The sequence below is a fragment of the Oryzias latipes genome, chromosome 2 (assembly GCF_002234675.1).
Source record: "Oryzias latipes chromosome 2, ASM223467v1".
NCBI lineage: Eukaryota > Metazoa > Chordata > Actinopteri > Beloniformes > Adrianichthyidae > Oryzias > Oryzias latipes.
Genome location: NC_019860.2, coordinates 4,060,965 through 4,080,311, shown reverse-complemented (window position 1 = coordinate 4,080,311; position 19,347 = coordinate 4,060,965). Strand labels below are relative to the sequence as shown.

Below are 19,347 nucleotides of genomic sequence, written 5' to 3'. Positions count from 1 at the left end.
TCTAGACCCACTAGACAGTGCGCTGAACCTTTTTACTTCAATGATTTGTGATTTTCACTGGTGTCCATGGATTACATGAAATCTTTCCACCTTTATCCACCTTTGTCATGGTGGAAATAACACGTCAATGTAAGGGTGGGGTCATCTAAATTAGCACAAGGGTCAACATTGGGAGTGGGTCATCTAGACCCCACAAGACAGTGCGCTGTACCTTTTTTCTGTAATGATTTGTGATCTTCACTGGTGTCCATGGATTACATGAAATTCTCTTCACCTTTATCCACCTTTGTCATGGTAGGGAGAACACGTCAATATAAGGATCGGGTCATCTGGACCCCATAGCATAGCACAAGGGTTACAAGCACCATGTGGACCTCCAGTCTATGAGAAGGGAGCTTGGCTGCAACCAGTCTCCATTGCAGCTTAGCACTATTCTCCATTTTTGTTTTATAGTTCTCCACCTGTATGTTGTGTGTTGCACTTAGTGTTGTTTTCTAGTGCTTTGTGGTTTTGTGGTTTTGTGCCCACTCTGTTTAGTCTTTTGGTTTCTAATTTTGTTCAGGTGAAGCTGTAGGGGTGAACTGTCATTTTCTGTAGTACTAATTTTCTCCTGTTTAAGTTAGTCCAAGGAGGTTAGTGTTTGTCTTTGTTTTTCCCTTTTCTTTTGGTTCAGGTAAGATTGTTTTCTGGGCTTAGATAGGTAGGATTTGTGTTTGTTATTTTGGCCTTGGTTCACCCTGAAGCCTTTCAGCTTCTCCTTAACCTATTGTTTGTAAATGTATTAATTTGTAAATAAATTTAAATTTGTATAAAGACAATAGTTTGGTGTTTTTTTTTATTTAAACTTGGTGGCCAAAACCATTACTTTTTATGTTATGACCCTCTAGATAGCCCTACACATAAAAAGGGGCATAACATGCATGAACATGTAGTCCACAGATTCGCACACTGAACTCCAGCTTCAGCATTTCCAGCGCTTCCACACACTTTTCAGATGGGAACAGGACCGCTGGGTTCTCTGCAGAAAAGTTTTGGGTAGCAGGGAGATTGGAGAAATTGTTCTTTTTCACATGTCCCAATAAGCAGCACTAGTTTTACCTAAAAAAAATGCTTTTATGTGGAAATACATGTCACAAATGAGATTTCCCTGGCCTTGTAGCTGCAAGTTAAGGCCGTTCAGCATTTCTGTCACGTCTGTTAAATATGTGATATGCCGTACAACCTTAAACTTGAGAATCTTCGGTTCTCACTTAGAGGCTCAATTAAATCCTTTCAGGCTACTTGAAAACCCTTTCTACGATTTGTCAGTACCATGGTCTTGCCTTCTGATTAAAACTGAACTATACTAATGTTTTCTACTAATTTTTCTCCCAAATACATAATTGTACTCAAAATTACATCATTTTTATTATTATTACTATAATGGGGAGGGCTGGCTGGGGCTGTATGGGGTGGGATTGAGATGATAGAGTGGTAGGGGAAAATAGTTGAAGGGTTTGGGTGGGGTGACACTTTGTTTTTCTCATTCAAAATTGTAAAATACATTGGAATGTCTGTTATTACAAAATGTTCAATAAAGAAAGTTGGGAAAAAATTTGATGTGCCATTTCCATTCTGGTTTATCAGCTCTGGGTCTGTTTTGACGTTTGAAGAAAGAAATGTGTTAATTTCTGGTAGCAGCTCGTAAAAACACCTCAAAATTCTGCCGCGGCTCAACCAGCGGACCTCTGTGTGGTACAGCACATCTCTGTGGGCAGACTCCAATTCAAAATAAGAAAATAAAGAGACTCCAGAGATCTTTCAATATTTAGCCAAATTTTGCAAAGGCTTTGTTTAATAAATTATAACAATTTGGTAAATAAAATATAAATTGATACCCCAACAAAAAAATATAAACCACTCCAATTAAGTAAAACTTTATAAAATTAAATTACTCCACTTACCCTAAAATATACTCAAAATGTCCCCTTTTGGCCTAATCTAAACAAAGGTAAACACTGGTTTTCAACCCAATTTACAAAATAAATGTCACAAAATAAAAGTTTCCCAGATATTACTACTCTTTAGTTAACAAAGTCACTGTATACCATTAACAACTGTGGAACATTAACAGTTTTACCCGTTTTAACCCGTTTGAAACCTTTTCTCGTGCGCGCGCGCTCACACACACACACACACACACACACAGTTCAGTTTACTCACGGTACCGGCACCTCAAAAGCAAAAAACACCAAAACGTTGCAGGCCTGTTGCTTCTCTTGCAAAACATTGAGTGCGTTGAAATACTCCAGTTGGATCCAAGGACAACAGAAAACACGACTACTTCGCCTCAATGTGATCCATCGTGATGCACACTAGCTTAGCAGCCTCCGCTCCCGACCGATTCCAGCGCCGTCCTCTCCGACCCAGAAAACGGCTCGCTCGCTTCCAGCTCACCCGCCGTTCCTCGACTCAGAAGCCAAGATTTTCTTCTTAACTCTCCGTTCAAAATTCTTCGTTTGTGTTCCGGTTTTTGTCTCTTCGAAAACGCAGGCTTCTCTCCCGCAAATCTGGAGGGAAAAATCCTTCGCCGTCCACCTTCTTGAACTTTCTCCGCTCCACCTCCGTTCTTTTTTCTTCCTTGACCCCGCCCCCTCACGTCTCCAGAGCCAATCACAATTGGCTAAAACGAGGGACTTATAAACGAACCAATAATCGAAATCATACAAGGAAATAAACTAAATGAGTTTACCCCTTCTTTTTTCTTCTTCTTTTCCTTTACCATTTAAAAACAATATAAACCCAAACCCTATTAGTTACTCAGAATAATAGTTATATGCATACAAAAAAAATAATCTTCCACTTTATTTATTTAATTCTTTTAAATAAATTTACCACCGGGTTACATTTACTTAAAATAGTTTTCTTAGGAAGGATTTAAAAATACTCATTTCATCTCAATTCTTGTGGGTCTGCTGTCTCTTTACATCTGAATTATGTTGTCAAAAGGAAGAATAAGAAGTAAGAAACATCTCTGCTCTTCTTCCTCCCCCTGAACACCTTCCTCTCTGCAGGTGAAGCACAGCTGAAAGCAGTGCTTCACCTGCTACCTCTGACAGTGCAGCAGGCAGATCCTGAGCCTCCTGTGGCTGGAGCAGGCGCCAAACATCAGCCATGCAATGTGATCCAGCAGCTGGTCCCCAAGGCGCCTCCCATCATCCAGCTGCTGTACCAGTATGACCCCCTCATGGAGGACAAGAAACAAGCCATGACTGAAACCAAAGCATTAGAGGGTTTCAGTTTTTGGTGAACTGCATGCACAAAAAGCTCAAATTTGCCTGCATTGTGCTTTAAAAGAAGAAGTTTAAGCATAGGTTAGTAAAAATGTTATTGCATATAAGCTCAGATCTCGATTCTTGTAGTTACAACATTAAACTTTGACATTTTGGTTTCATAAATGGTCCTTTATAATAAACAATATTTTTAAATGTTTTAGGCTGCCTAGTGATTTAAAGAGCGTTTGAACAGCTATTTCTCTACATTCTTGAACACTGAAGCTGCATTGATATTAAACTGGGTATTTTTGGCCTTTAATGCAACAGATTTAAAATGCTGATAATCTTGATTGCTGCCAGCAATCAGATGCAATTTTTTTAAAGGAATTACAAATCTAGTTTTGACGATGATCCCACATCCATACATCCATAGGTTAATACATTTAATTTCCATTAATAATTTTTGTATGCTTGTGTTGTCAGCACATGCAAATAATGTCAAGAATAAACAATTTAAAAAGATTTAAAAATACCTTTCTATTCAATTGGGTATAGGATGTGTTTTCATAACGTTGACTTTTTTTTTGAGCAGAGTATTCAACAATAACATTTTACAACATTTTTTATATAATTTTATATAACATTTTATATAACAAAATGAAATAAAGCAAGCAGATCATAGCTGAAGGCCTCTTGTGTTGGACAGATTTTACTGTTACAATAGAGGTTTATCAACCTTCAGACAAAAGAAGTGTATATTTGTATAAACCCTTTTTTATTTGAGGCTAAGCTTTATTTATGATGATTGTGTTTAAATTTAGGGTTGGGCCATATAGAATCATTTTATATCACAATATAGTTTTATTGAACTTGAATATAGAACTTGATCTGAAGCAGTAGACTGATACGAAAATGCTGCAGAACAAAACAAAGCCTGGAAACATTAATAATTATAAATAACAAATCAAATCAATCCATTTTCTTTTGTCAGTTTTTTCAGAGCTGGACTCTTGGCATCATTTTTAGCAATAAGTTCATTTTATTACTGCAAAAATATTTGTCATTTTCCTAATTTTGTGCAACAACAACAGTAAAATTCCTCCAAAAACCTCAATCCATCCATAAACAAATGATCTATTGTTTATTTCTGATGTCATAAAGTGCAGCTGTTTTACTGCATTACCTGCTGTCTTTCTGTCAAATACAGACACCAACTAAACGGCAGGCAGACAAAGAATACACTTTTTATGAAAAAGAAAGTGACGTCATAAAAATGTCTACTATAGTTCATAAATAGTGACATTATTAGCATGAGCTGAGTAATCCAACGCCACGCGATGATCATGAACAAAGACGTCCTTCAGGAATGTGGTTCTGCTGCAGAACATTGTTCCAGACTAAAGCAGAGAAAAAGTCCCACAGATCACCTGGAAGATCCACATTCTTTCTGTCAGAGCTGCTCTCAGGCTCAGCTTTGGTTCAGACTCTCTTAAAGGGGATGGAAGCCTGTGAGGCCAAAATGCTGCAGAGAGTGGAGGGCTCTGGTCTGTGGGGGCCTGGGACCATGGCGTTGATCAAAGTGTCAGACTGCAGTGTTTTTCTGCTCCTCACATCTTTCTCTCTGTTGGAATCTGTCAGAGTTTTTCCTGGAAGCTCTGACAGATCTGGAAGATCCACATTCTTTCAGTTTCCCATCAGCTTTGTGATCAAATCTTCCTCAAACTGTTCCTTTGAACTCCCTTAAATTACTGGATCTTGTGAATTTAAAGTTGTGATTCCAACAGACATGGAAAGGAAAAGCTTCTCAGCTTCACTGTCAGACCTTTTCTGAGCTGCATGTGAACAAACTCACCTGGAGGAGCTGTTATAGTCAGGCCCCTCCCTTCAGATCCATCAGGTGTTTCTGCTTCAGTGTCAGTAGATGACAGATGAGGGCAGTTCATGCACGTCTGGAGGCAGAAGGTCACATGACCTCACCTTTCTCTAAGATAATCAATCTGTCAATCAGCTTGAAGCTCCGCCCCTCCTCTCAGGTGGTGTCAGGTTTCTTCTTGAACCTGTTCTCTGTCTTTAGTTCAGCTGCTCCACTTGTGCTTCCCCGCCCTCTTGTACTGCCCCGCCTCCTTCCAGGTGGACTCTTCCTGGTTGTGAGTCAGTGATCTGTGCTGCAGCTGCGTTGACACGGTGAGTGGAGACTCTTCTTCCTCTTCATCTCTGTGAAGAAACTGAAGTGAGTTTGTTTCTGGAACTTTGTCTTCACTAACTTGACTGTTTGTTTCTGAATGTTTGGAGAAGATCTTCTTCTTTCTCTGCAAACCCTCATCACTCTGCTGTTTCCAAAGCTTCATCATTGTTGGATCAACAACATGGAGGACTCTTCTTCATCACGTCAACAACAATCAGCTGATGTTTTTCTAAACATTTCCTGGAATCAAACTGTGGTCTTCAGCACCAAAGTTGTCCAGATCAGTTGACTGCTGCTTCCTGTCAGAACTTTCCAGAACGCAGACAGAAGAAAGAGTTTCTGTCAGGAAGACAAACCATCATGAAGCTCTGGAGGTCAAAGGTTTCACTTCTGACTCCAAACCTTCCTGTTCTCCTCCATCCAAACCTGTATGGAGGTCTAAGTTCATGAGAAAGTCTCTGTTGGAGCTTTGAGAGGAAGAATTCATGTCTTTCTTTCTTTTCTCCTCAGTCTTTGATTTCTGTCTACAGAAAATGTTGAATCTTTCACATACTGACAGGTTTTGATTATTTTTACAACGAAACAACATTTTTGACCAGAGAATTTACATTTATGAATATGAAATGTGGCCAAAATGAGTAAAAGACTTAAAAGTAAACCAAATTCCTTTTGTATATTCTTTGATAAAAGACCCAACAAGACATCTGGCCAGAATAAAACAAAATAAGCGTCAATTTTGACATGAAGGAAATCACAAATCTTCTGCCAAAATACTTTAACTTGAGGACAACATGAGAAAAGATGGAAAACTGTTCCAAGGGAATTACAGCCAAACCTACAGAGTGTATCAATGTTGAATCTAAATCTAATAAACATTTTAGCTGGGTAAAGTCTGTGGATCATCTTAAAAGAAACTTCTTTTTCTTTATTGGTGATCAGGAATTTATTATGGATTTGCCAAACCTCCTTCCATGCAATATTCTTCAACAAACATGTTCCAATAAGACACAGTAGGAGGAAGTGAAACAATGTTTATTTGACATAATGTCCTAATAGACTTATTGTTTTTCCTGGAATGAACGGATAGACATATTTTCCCCATAGGAGTATTTATGGGAGAGAGCAGAGAAGCTCCTCAACATGAACTCTCAGTTGAAATGTGAACAGCATGCATACGCCAGAGGGAATCGCTCCAAACACTTTAGCGTATTCTAAAGGAGGAACATTTATGTTGAATTTAGAAAAAAAATTATTTTAAAAGTAAGCCCTGATTGGTAAATAATTGATACACAAAAATAATCTTATTTCGTAACCAATGTTCTATGAAAAGTGACTCGCGTTTATTTAAATTGTCCGTGTTATTCCAGACAGAATATTTGTGAGGTGAAATGTTGTGTTTGTACACAATGAACCATGACAGGAAGGCTTGGCGGTAAAATGCAAATAACTTAAGTGGAATTTTACATACATCATAATTACACATGAGAAAGAAATCTACGCCACCAATCTGAGAGAAAATATGAAGAGGTAAAGTGTTCCAAACGGAGCTGGGATTTCAGGAAAGTTGTTTCAACCAATTAATTTTAAATGTGTCATTTAAGGTATAAAATTAAGAAAATTAATTGTGTAAATCCAGCAGAATGGATCAGTGGGAGGAACTACAGGACGGAGCCCCTCCCTCTAAAAGCAGAGATGGTAGCCATGACAACCAGAGCAAAGCTCAGAGGTGAGATGAACATCTCCAACTGTCCATGATTTTCTCCATGTCAGAGCTCAGGACTCACACCAGCAACCTTCATTCTTCACAGGAACCAACCTGGACCTGGACCTGGATCCAGCTGTGGGTCCTTCAGGAGTGACATGTCAAAGGATTTACCAATTAACTTCAAGGACATCCATTCAGCAGTGGAACAGTGAGTGTTTGTCAGAGTTTTTGGAGGCTGGATTCTAGTTCAGATGATCAACAGTTTTCAGATGAAGGACTTGAGGTCTGGTTCAGTTCTGGATCTCTCTGATCAGACTCACTTGGAGCATCATGTGTGTGATGAGATCTTTTCAGTTGAGTCTTCTGAGAGTCTCTGAGAGACATCAGAGATGTTGGAGAAGAAAACATGTTGACTGCTGACTCTGACTGACAGCAGCTCCAGTCTAATGAGAAGAATCACTGCAGACTCCTAGGATTCAGATTTTCATGCTTTCCAAACATCACATTGTTCTAGTTTGACTTTCTGCTCTCAGAATTTCTACATTTCTACATGGAGAATTGGAATCAGCATTTCTAGAAAAAGTCTGGATTGACTGACAGAAAATGCTGAAAGCTGGAAACTGTTGATCCAAACATGTCATGTTATTCCAGACTAAACAGCTCAGTCTGTGTTCATGTCAAAGTCCATCAGCTGTTCATGAAGAAGCAGATCCTCCAACACTCTGATGGTTTGGTGTTTGTAGAGGTCAACAGGTCACACAGAAAGTCCAGTCTGCAGCCTCCAGCTGTGGATCCATGAAGAGTGACCGGTCCAAAGATGATCCTCCACTCTTCAGAACTGAACCAGGACCTTCAGACTCACAGTAAGAAGCAGTTTCTAGTGAACAAAGCAGAGTTCAGCTCTCAGCAGGAACAACAATGTTCTCATCAAGAACATCAGCTGCAACAAAAAAGCTAAAGAAGAAAAATATAAAGAAGAGAAAAATAATTAGAAATTGAACAACAACATAAAGCCACACAAGATCCCCAGCTGCTCCAAAAAATGAAATAAATCAGAGATAAATAAGACAAACAACTAATGGAGGACATGGAGAAAAGACCAGATTCTTGAAACAATCTTATACTGAAGTAGGCTCACGAACAAGTCAATTATTAGCAAAAAGATTGAGAAAACAGCAAGTGGATCAAACAATTCACAAGATATTAGACCCAGATACAAATCAGTACATAAATGACCCCAAGGAGATTGAAGATAAGTTCCTAAATTATTATAAACAGTTGTATAAGCAACCAAACTGTGCAGATGTTAATCAAATGAAAGCTTTTCTGGAAAAGATAGACTTGCCAACAATTGGAGAAATACAGAATGAAAAATTAACTTCCCCAATCACAAAGCTAGAAATAGAGAAAGCACTGGGGAAACTCAAATCTAACAAATCCCCTAGTAGATATGGCTTACCAACAGAATGGTATAAAACACTTGGTGAACATCTTGCACCACTTCTGGAACGAACATTTAATCATACACTTGAACACGGAGAAATCCCTCCATCATGGAAAGAGGCGGTAATAACAGTAATCCCAAAAAAAAAGCAATAGCCAAACCTGCTCGGACTACTGTCCCATATCCCTTCTTAATGTAGATTATAAACTTTATACCTCCATTATTTCCAAATGAATCCTTTATTAGTGACATTATTGATGAAGACCAAACCGGTTTCATTAAGAGGCGTCAAACCCAAGATAGTATAAGAAGAACGCTACATGTTATTGACCATATCCAAAGAAACAACACAAGTGCAGTCCTCATAGGTCTCGATGCAGAAAAAGCATTTGATAGCGTGAATTGGACATTTTTATATGTAGTACTCGAAATATTTGGTTTCAATACAAAAGCTGTTAAATGTATTAAAACACTTTACCAACTTTACCAAAATCCCACTGCAAGAATCAAAATAAATGGGAGCCTCACTGAAAGTATACATTTAGAACGATCTACAAGACAAGACTGCTGTCTGTCCCCAACACTGTTTGCATTATTTATTGAACCTTTAGCACAAGCAATCAGGGAAACCCAAAACCTCAAAGGAGTTAAGATTGGGTTAGAAGAACACATTATTGGACCTTTTGCCCGACGATGTAATTTGTTTTCTAGAACAGCCAGAGACAGGAATCCCAGTCTTGATTAACCAGTTGGAAGCCTTTGGTCAACAATTTACAACTGAGATACAATCTGAATTGGAAAAGAAACAAATTGACATTTTTTTGGGGTGACATTAACAAGAACACTGGAAGATCTACATGATGCCAACTACACCAAACTAAATAGGGAAATAAAAAATGATCTGGACAGGTGGAATGTTCTTTCATTGGATATGGGTTCAAGGATAGAAACCATAAAGATGAGTATCCTGCCCCGACTCTTGTACTTATTCCAATCCCTGCCTGTTAAAATACCAAAGAAGCAATACAGATTGTGGGACACCATTATTTCCAGATACATTTGGAGTGGACGTAGACCAAGAATTAAATTTAATAATAATAATAATAATAATAATAATAAACTTTATTTATATAGCACTTTTCGAAATCCAGATTACAAAGTGCTGTACAATTAATATGAGACAAAATCAGTGTTAAAAACAGTTTCCAGTATGGAGAAATAAAGCCAGCACACATATGAGATGGTGATAGTGGTTAGAATCAATAAAATAGATAAATCAGTAAAATCAAGAAAACAATGAAATCGATAAAATCAATAAAATCAATAAAATACAATGTTTAGATTTAAGAACCAATAAAATCATTAAAAGCACACCTGAAGAGGTAAGTTTTTAAAAGGGATTTAAATACTGGTAGGGACCCAGCGAGCCTGATCTCTTCAGGGAGACTGTTCCAGAGTGTTGGGGCTCTTACAGCAAAGGCCCTATCTCCCCTGGTCTTCAATCTAGATTGTGGGATTGTTAAAAGGCCTTTTGCCAAAGATCTAAGATTGCGACCAGGTACATAAGGAGTGAGGAGATCGGCTATATATTTAGGGGCCAGACCACAGAGTGCTTTAAAAGCAATCAATAAAATCTTAAAATCTATTCTAAAACGGACTGGGAGCCAGTGCAAAGACGCTAAAACTGGAGTGATGTGGTCTCTCATTCTGGTTCCAGTTATGAGTCTGGCGGCAGCATTTTGGACTAACTGGAGTTGATACACACTCTGCTGTGAAAGGCATGTGTAGAGTGCGTTACAATAGTCCAAACGGGAAAAAATGAAAGCATGAATCACCATCTCAAGACATTTTTTTGATAGGAAGGGGGTTATCCTGTATAACCTATGTAGTTGCCAGAAACAAGATTTGACCACTGATTTAACATGTGTCTCCAGATTAAGATCAGTATCAAAAATCACCCCCAGATTTCTGCAGCTTGAAGAGACATTGTTCGATAGAGACTCCAATTTCGAAGCCACACCATGTCGGGCCTCAACTGAACCAAAAATAATCACATCAGTTTTGTCCATGTTCAACTGCAGAAAATTGTGGGCCATCCAGGTTTTAATATCAGCAATGCAGCTATTGAGATTATTTAAAAGACCAAGGTCACCAGGTTTAAAAGATAAGTACAGTTGCGTATCATCGGCATAAAAATGAAAATTAAGGTTATGTTGGCGTATTATCTCCCCCAGTGGTAACATGTAAATTGAAAATAGCAGAGGTCCCAGTACCGAACCCTGGGGAACGCCACATGTCATTTTCACCTTGGATGAGCAAGAATTGCCGATGAAAACATTAAAAAACCTGTCCGATAAATAAGAATAAAACCAGTTAAAAACTGTGCCAGAAAACCCAACCCAAGATTTTAAACGTTGTAATAAAATGGAGTGGTCCACTGTATCGAATGCTGCACTGAGATCTAAAAGAACTAAAATCGATATTTTTCCTGAGTCTGCAGCCATTAAAAGGTCATTCATTACTCTCAGCAAGGCAGTCTCTGTGCTGTGGTTGGCCTTAAACCCAGATTGAAGGGTCTCAAATAATTTATTTTTATTTAAAAAGGAAATTACCTGCTCAGCTACTAGCTTTTCCAGGATCTTAGCCAAAAAAGGTAGTTTTGAAATTGGTCTGTAATGCTCAAAGCAACTTGGGTCCAGGGAGGGTTTTTTCAATAGTGGCTGAATCATAGCAGCCTTAAAATCATTTGGGACTGTGCCAGTTGAAAGAGATGTGTCCATTAAGAACAGTATGTGGGAGCTAACAGATCCATATATTTCTTTAAAAAATCTAACTGGCATAATGTCCAGAGAGCAATGGCATGGTTTCATTTTATAAACAATCTCAGAAAGAGTATTGGGGGAGATTGCCTGAAAGTCTTCAAAGATCACTGTGGGTCTTGCAGGTGGAGTTGGCAGAAAAGGAGGTGACAGAGATTTGGTAATGGATATCTGAGACCTAATGTTAGAAATTTTGTTAATAAAATGATTTGCAAATTGCTCACAGATTACTGGGGAAGTCGGTAAATTGCTAGTATGTGGGGCTTCACTTAGCTAATTAATGACCTTAAAAAGTACCCTGGGATTATTTCTATTGGTATTAATTAATTGTGAGAAGTAGTCTGATCTTGCCTTTTTCATTTGACGGTTAAAATTATTCATGTGGTTTTTCAGGGTTTCTAAGTCCACAGATGATTTAGAAGCTTTCCACTTGCGCTCAGCTCTGCGACAAATTCTTTTCGAGTTGCGAATACTGTCAGTCATCCAAGGCATATTTTTATTTTGGACTTTTCTCAACCTGAAAGGGGCAATTTGGTCCAGGATGCGTGCAGTTGCTGAGTTAAAATTTGATAAAATACTGTTTGCATCAGAATTTAAAACCAAAGGGGCCGAGAAAATATTTCCAAAATTTGCTGCAGTAGATGAGTTGAAGACACGTGAGTACATGAAATTAGCCTTAGACTCAGGAGGATTACCATTTAGTTCTGGAGAAAATAAAATGCACTTATGGTCAGACATGATAAAATCCATACATGACACATTGGGGACTGAGATCCCACATGTTAAAATAATGTCTAGTGTATGACCTTTGATATGGGTTGATCCAGTGATAGCTCGATCCAGGTTAAAAGAATCAATGATGTTTAAAAATTCCCTTGCTAGTAGATTATCTGGGCAGCACACATGGATGTTAAAATCTCCAGCAATAATAACTTTATCATGTGTTGGCATAACCAGGGAGAGAAGTTCAGCAAACTCCTCAATAAAACCAGAGGTTGATTTGGGGGGCCTATAAATAAGAATACATAAAACTTTACTCAAACCAGTTATATAAAAATATAAAGACTCAAAAGATTTAAAATCACCAAAAGTGGCTGAAGTGCAGTTAAAATTATTGTTGTATAGAATGGCAAGTCCCCCACCCCTCCCTGAGGGTCTGGGTTTGGTAAAGAAGGAGAAATTGGGCGGGGAGGATTCTATTAGGGGAACACAGTCTCCATCCCTAAGCCAGGATTCTGTTAGCATTAGAAAATCTAATTTATTGCTAGTAATGAAGTCCTGGCAAGTAAACGATTTGTTAGCCAGGGATCTAATGTTCAGAAGTCCAAAGTTTGTCAGATATGACGCAGGGTTTGACGAAGGATTTATAGTGATCATGTTATGAGGATTTCTAGACCTCCTATATTTAAGAGGATAATGGTTCTTTAGCTGGTTGTAAGATGAATTGAGTGGATGAATCCTCTTATTATATAAGACAGTTATATTACAAATGGGTTTAGATTGTGCTGAACAATTGTATACTAACAAAGGGGATTTTCTTTGGGAAATAAATGCGCAACAGTTGGGATTCTGTGAGGTAATTGGGCAACAGGGGGAGCTGGTGAGACAGCCGTGCGGCTCCTTAGTAGCAGAAGAAGAAGCTGGGGGAGCGCTTTGTTGTGAGAACAGTCAGTCACGTGGTATTGTCTGAACGGCATATCTGATATTTGCTGATAAAATCGAACTACCCATCCTGTTTGGGTGAGTTCCATCCGGACAATAAAAAGAAGTGCGGTTCCAGAAAAGATTAAAATTGTCAATAAAACAGCACTTTTGTGTCAGGCAAGCAGCTTGTAGCCAGGTGTTCATACCTAGTAGACGGCTGAAGCGTTCCGTGCTCCGGGATAATCCTGGCAGAGGACCGCTGATGAGAACTGTCTTTCCACAGTTTTTCAAAAAATTAATCAGGTCCATGAAATCCGCTTTGGTTTTTTCAGATTCCCGGCGGGAGGTGTCATTACAGCCCACATGCACTATCAAACGAAAAACAGTTGTTGGAAGTGATTTTAGTATCCCCGGTAGTCTTTCCAAAATGTCCCGAACTGTAGATCCAGGAAAACAGCGAGTGACAGCGTTGAAAAATCAGACATGTCTTATGATGCTGTCACCCACTATCAGGGTAGTGGGAGCAAATAGGGGGCGAGGTGGAGGCATGTGGGGCTCAGAGTTTGCTGAGTCCACACCACCTGGCTGGACAGGAGATGCTTCCTTCTTGTGTTTCTGCTCCGTCGGGGAGATGCTCCTCTGTGAATCCAGGGATGGAAGCCCCCCGGGGCGACGGCGTAGTACGGCGTTTTTCAGGAGGATCCTCCGCCGTGAAGAAGAGGTGGAGCTGCGATGGGAAATTACGGGAGACTTTCTGGAGATGTTGATTTCCGTATCCATCTTGATTTGCCTCTCCACTCCTGGCCGACGGGGGATCACAGACGCCGAGGAATTCGGATCCATGTTTTGTGGGGTTGCCGAGGGCTCGGCCTCATGCGTCACAGCTGACAACTTCGGATTCAGGGGAGGACGCTGTGGGGATTCCCCAGCCTGGTTGTCATCCGCCAGCGCAGCAAAACGATTGACAAGGTTTAATCCAGGAGCTTGAGTCGAGAGGGAACGGCTTGGACCTTTTTGATAGCCACGTACGACGACCTCCGACCATGTTGACCCCGCATTTGGTGTTGAGCAGGACGCCGGTTTCTCGGGATTCCAAGGCAGTGTGTCCTGGAGGGTTTGGTTTAGCGTGGCTAGCCGCTGTGATTGACTACCCGCTAGATCCATGTAGTTCTGCAACAAGGAATCCTTCTGTCGCAATTCCTCGGAGAGTCGGCGGATGTCTTCTAACAGGTTAGCGATTTTTTTATTCGCTTTCAGAAGCATATTGCTGTTAACTTCGAAACCTGGACTGTGTACTGAACGGTTGAGCGTGGCAGCAGCCATGACAGTCAGTCAGACGTTACGGGTGTGACTGTTGGTGCTGAGTGAGCCTTTTGATACTATACAATTAAGAAAAGACAAAGGAGGCATGGCACTACCAAATCTTAGGGGAATACTTCCATGCTGCACAGCTTAGACCTGTAATCTGTTGGTGTGATGACAAGTTTGTATCGAAATCGGACAATGTGGAGCAATTCATACAAGACAGGAAAATTCATAGTTTTATTGGAGATAGACAAGAAGCCCTGAATATAATTAGTCAAATGGGAAAGGTTACTGAATTTACGTTCAAATTATGGTACAAGGCTATGAAAAAATACAAACAAGAAAAAGAGCTTAGGATTCTCCGGTGGATAACCTACGATAAGGACTTCCTTCCAGGTTCCCACGACAAATTTTTTTAGAATGGAACCGAAAGGGCATAACAGTGATGTGCACATTGATAAAAAATAAAAATTTCCTAAATTTTGAAACTTTGAAACAGAAATTTAACTTGACTTATCCTGACCACTTCAGATTTTTACAGATAAAAGATTACTTTGACAAGGAAATTAGAAATATTATATATTTAGATGAAGATGGAATAATTAGAACTATTGTTGAAACCTACAACTCTAAAAAACACAGAATTATATCATATCATATAATCTAGCCACAGGGGTTGTAATCTAGCCACAGGGGTTGCAAATCTAGCCACAGGGGTTGCAAATCTAGCCACAGGGGTTGCAAGCCAGTAACTTCTGTGCCGGTCCCAAGCCCGGATAAATAGAGAGGGTTGCGTCAGGAAGGGCATCCGGCGTAAAAATTGCCAAAATAACCATGCGAATCATCCACAACACTTTAGACATACCGGATCGGTCGAGGCCCGGGTTAACAACGACCGCCACCGATGCTGTTAACCTACAGGGTGTCGGTGGAAATTTGACTACTGTTGGTGGAAGAAAGAGGGGAGGCAGAAGGGTCCGTGGCCAGAGAGAGAAGGGAAAAGGCAGGAACATAGGTTTGAGAATAGGGACTCTTAACGTTGGCACAATGACAGGGAAAGGCAGAGAGCTGGCAGACATGATGGAGAGAAGGAAGGTAGATGTACTGTGTGTGCAGGAGACAAGGTGGAAGGGCAGCAAGGCACGTAGTATTGGAGGAGGATACAAACTGTTCTATCATGGTGTTGATAGGAAGAGAAACGGGGTAGGAGTGATTCTGAAGGGGGAGTTTGTAAACAGTGTTCTAGAGGTGAAAAGAGTCTCAGACAGGATGATGAGCCTAAAGTTAGAAATTGAAGGGGTGATGGTGAATGTAGTCAGTGGGTATGCGCCACAGGTTGGCTGTGAGTTAGAAGTGAAGGAGAGATTCTGGAGTGAGTTGGATGAGGTCATAGAGAGTTTTCCCAGAGGAGAGAGAGTTGTTATTGGAGCAGACTTTAATGGACATGTTGGTGAGGGCAACAGAGGTGATGAGGAGGTGATGGGCAGGTTTGGTGTGAAGGAAAGGAATCTGGAGGGACAGATGGTGGTGGACTTTGCGAAGAGGATGGAAATGGCTGTAGTCAACACTTACTTCCAGAAGAGAGAGGAACATAGAGTGACATACAGAAGTGGAGGTAGGAGTACTCAGGTGGACTACATCCTATGTAGACGAGGTCATTTGAGAGAGGTTAATGACTGCAAAGTGGTGGTAGGAGAGAGTGTAGCCAGACAGCACCGCATGGTGGTGTGTAAGATGACTCTGGAGGTCAGGAAGAAGAAGAGAGGGAAAACAGAAAAGAAGACCAAGTGGTGGAAGCTACAGAATGAAGAAACTTGTGAGGAATTTAGGCAGAAGTTGAGGCAGGTCCTGGGTGGTCAGGATGAGCTTCCAGAGGACTGGGAAACTACAGCAGAGATTATCAGGGAAACAGGTAGGAAGGTGCTAGGTGTGTCATCTGGAAAGAGGAAAGACGGTAAAGAGACTTGGTGGTGGAATGAGGAAGTACAGGAATGCGTCCAGAGGAAGAGGTTGGCTAAAAGGAAGTGGGATGTAGAAAGGACTGAGGAAGGTAGACAGGAGTACAAGGAAGCGCAGCGTAGAGTGAAGAGAGAGGTGGCAAAGGCCAAACAGAAAGCTTACGATGAGCTATATGACAGGTTAGACACAAAGGAAGGAGAGAAGGACTTGTACAGGCTAGCCAGAGAGAGAGACAGAGATGGGAAGGACGTGCAACAGATAAGGGTGATTAAGGACAGAGATGGAAAGGTGCTAACAACCCAAGAGAGTGTACAGAAAAGATGGAAGGAGTATTTTGAGGAGCTGATGAACGAGGAAAATGACAGGGAAAGAAGGGAGGAAGATGTGGTTGTTGTGGAGCAGGAAGTAGCAGAGATTGGAAAGGATGAGGTTAGGAAGGCTCTGAAAAGGATGAAGAGCGGAAAGGCCGTTGGTCCTGATGACGTACCTGTGGAGGTATGGAAGTGCTTAGGAGAGACAGCAGTGGAATTTCTAACAAGGTTGTTCAATAGGATTTTAGAGAGTGAGAAGATGCCTGAGGAATGGAGGAGAAGCGTTCTGGTTCCGATCTTTAAGAACAAGGGTGACACGCAGAACTGCAGCAACTATAGAGGAATCAAGTTGATGAGCCACACAATGAAGCTGTGGGAAAGAGTAGTGGAAGCCAGGCTTAGGAAGAAGGTGGAGATCTGTGAGCAGCAGTATGGTTTCATGCCCCGTAAGAGCACCACTGATGCCATTTTTGCTTTGAGAATGTTGATGGAAAAGTACAGAGAAGGTCAGAAGGAGCTGCATTGTGTGTTCGTAGATTTAGAGAAGGCGTATGACAGGGTGCCGAGGGAGGAGCTGTGGTACTGTATGAGGTCGTCTGGAGTGGCAGAGAAGTATGTCAGAGTAGTTCAGGACATGTATGAGAGAAGTATGACGGTGGTGAGATGTGCTGTAGGTCAGACAGAGGAGTTCAAGGTGGAGGTGGGACTACACCAAGGATCAGCTTTGAGTCCTTTTTTGTTTGCTATGCTGATGGACAGGCTGACAGACGAGGTAAGACAGGAATCTCCCTGGACAATGATGTTTGCGGATGACATTGTAATTTGCAGTGAGAGTAGAGAGCAGGTGGAGGAACAGCTAGAGAGCTGGAGGTTTGCTCTGGAAAGAAGAGGCATGAAGGTCAGTCGTAGTAAGACAGAATACATGTGTCTGAACGAGAGGGATCAAGGTAGAAGCGTTAGGTTACAGGGGGCTGAGGTGAAGAAGGTGCAGGAGTTTAAGTACTTGGGGTCAACAGTTCAGTGTGATGGGGATTGTGGAAAAGAGGTGAAGAGGCGAGTGCAGGCAGGTTGGAGCGGTTGGAGGAAAGTGTCAGGAGTGTTGTGTGACAGAAGAGTGTCAGCAAGACTCAAAGGAAAGGTGTACAAGACAGTGGTGAGACCAGCTCTGCTCTATGGGTTAGAGACGGTAGCAGTGAGACAGAGACAAGAGGCTGAGATGGAGGTAGCGGAGATGAAGATGTTGAGGTTCTCCTTAGGAGTGACCAGGTTAGACAGGATAAGGAACGAGTACATCAGAGGGACGGCTCATGTTGCCTGTGTTAGCGACAAAGTCAGAGAAGCCAGACTGAGATGGTTTGGACATGTTCAGAGGAGGGATAGTGGATATATTGGTAGAAGGATGTTGGAGATGGAGCTGCCTGGCAGGAGGGCAAGAGGACGGCCAAAGAGGAGATACATGGATGTCTTAACAGAGGACATGAAGTTGGCTAACGTTAGGGTAGAAGATGTTCATGATAGAGTGAGGTGGAAAAGGATGATTCGCTGTGGCGACCCCTGATGGGAAAAGCCGAAAGAGAAAGAAGAATATCAACGCTCTACAAAAATCTAATAACCAAGGTCCTGGGCTACAGTATACCAAAAACATGCTTGTTTCTGTATCTGGGCAATATACCAGAAAATTTACTCAAAAATGACAAAATCTTTCTAGCTGAAGGCAAGAAAACCATCCCAAGGCAATGGTACAAGACATATTCACCAAAACAGCAGAAATGGGAAAAAATTGGGGAGTAAAACATGTGATGGAATTGTTGAACCATAGAATAAGAACTCAAGAAGATCTTTGTGAGTCAGAATGAATGTTGGAATCATTGCTGTTTTAAAAACCACAGCATTCATGATTCATTTATGATCTGAGATGATCCAAATCCAAAAGAACTCATCAAACACTTTCATGAAAGAAACTCACTTCTAACAAACAAGTGTTTTTCTATCAGGATCCATCAGAGACTCAGAACTGGATCTGGATCTGAACCCAGCTGTGTTTCTTTCAGGAGTGACCGGTCAAAGGATGGTCTCATCGATTTTAAATCATCTTCTAGTGCAGAGAGGTGAGCTGTATATACACGTTCTTTCTCACAGACATTTCTATCTTCATGTGTGCTGCAGTGAGTGTTGGAGCTTTTCCACAAACACAGAATAGATCTATTAGATTCTACTGAGTGTCTGCAGGACACCAGTGGGTCCATCAGGATCTGATTGTTGCTGATTCTCCACAGACTGGACCAGCAGAGCTCAGAGACTCCCAGTGGTCCGTCTGTCCAGCAGCATCAAACACAGCTGGACTCCATCTTTCTGGTCTGTACATGAACAACAACTACTTTCCCATCATTCTGTCCACAGTCGTCTCCATGCTGCACTTTGGACACCAGTGGACTGTCAGTGTGTCCAACATGGAGCTGATGTTTGGCTCCATGACTTCACTCTGATTGGCTCATTCATCTGGAATTCTGTTGCAGCTGCTGGAGGACAACATTGTCACTTTTGTCAAGAAGGAGCTGAAGAAGATCCAGAAGCTTCTGAGTCACAGGGAGGATGAGGAGGAGCTGGAGGATGGAGATGAAGATGAAGAGCAGAGGAGCAGAGAGTCACTGATGAAGATCACAGTGAACTTCCTAAGGAGAATGAAGCAGGAGGAGCTGGCTGATGGACTGCAGAGCAGTA

At 41.1% G+C, this 19,347-nt stretch overlaps 2 protein-coding genes across 1 annotated transcript in view; one reads left to right on the top strand and one right to left on the bottom strand.

Moving 5' to 3' along the window:
* The window catches only part of LOC101172625 (oocyte zinc finger protein XlCOF6-like), a 185,082-nt gene that overhangs the window by 101,787 nt on the left and 63,948 nt on the right, over window positions 1-19,347 (bottom strand).
* The window catches only part of LOC110016108 (NLR family CARD domain-containing protein 3-like), a gene marked incomplete at its 3' end in the record, with an annotated part of 57,144 nt that overhangs the window by 26,126 nt on the left and 11,671 nt on the right, over window positions 1-19,347 (top strand). The window contains exons 4-7 of the mRNA XM_023963769.1: window positions 7,888-8,007; window positions 18,621-18,734; window positions 18,903-18,981; window positions 19,143-19,344. Of these exons, the coding sequence (XP_023819537.1) occupies window positions 7,888-8,007; window positions 18,621-18,734; window positions 18,903-18,981; window positions 19,143-19,344 (515 nt within the window). The remainder of the gene's footprint in view (window positions 1-7,887; window positions 8,008-18,620; window positions 18,735-18,902; window positions 18,982-19,142; window positions 19,345-19,347) is intronic.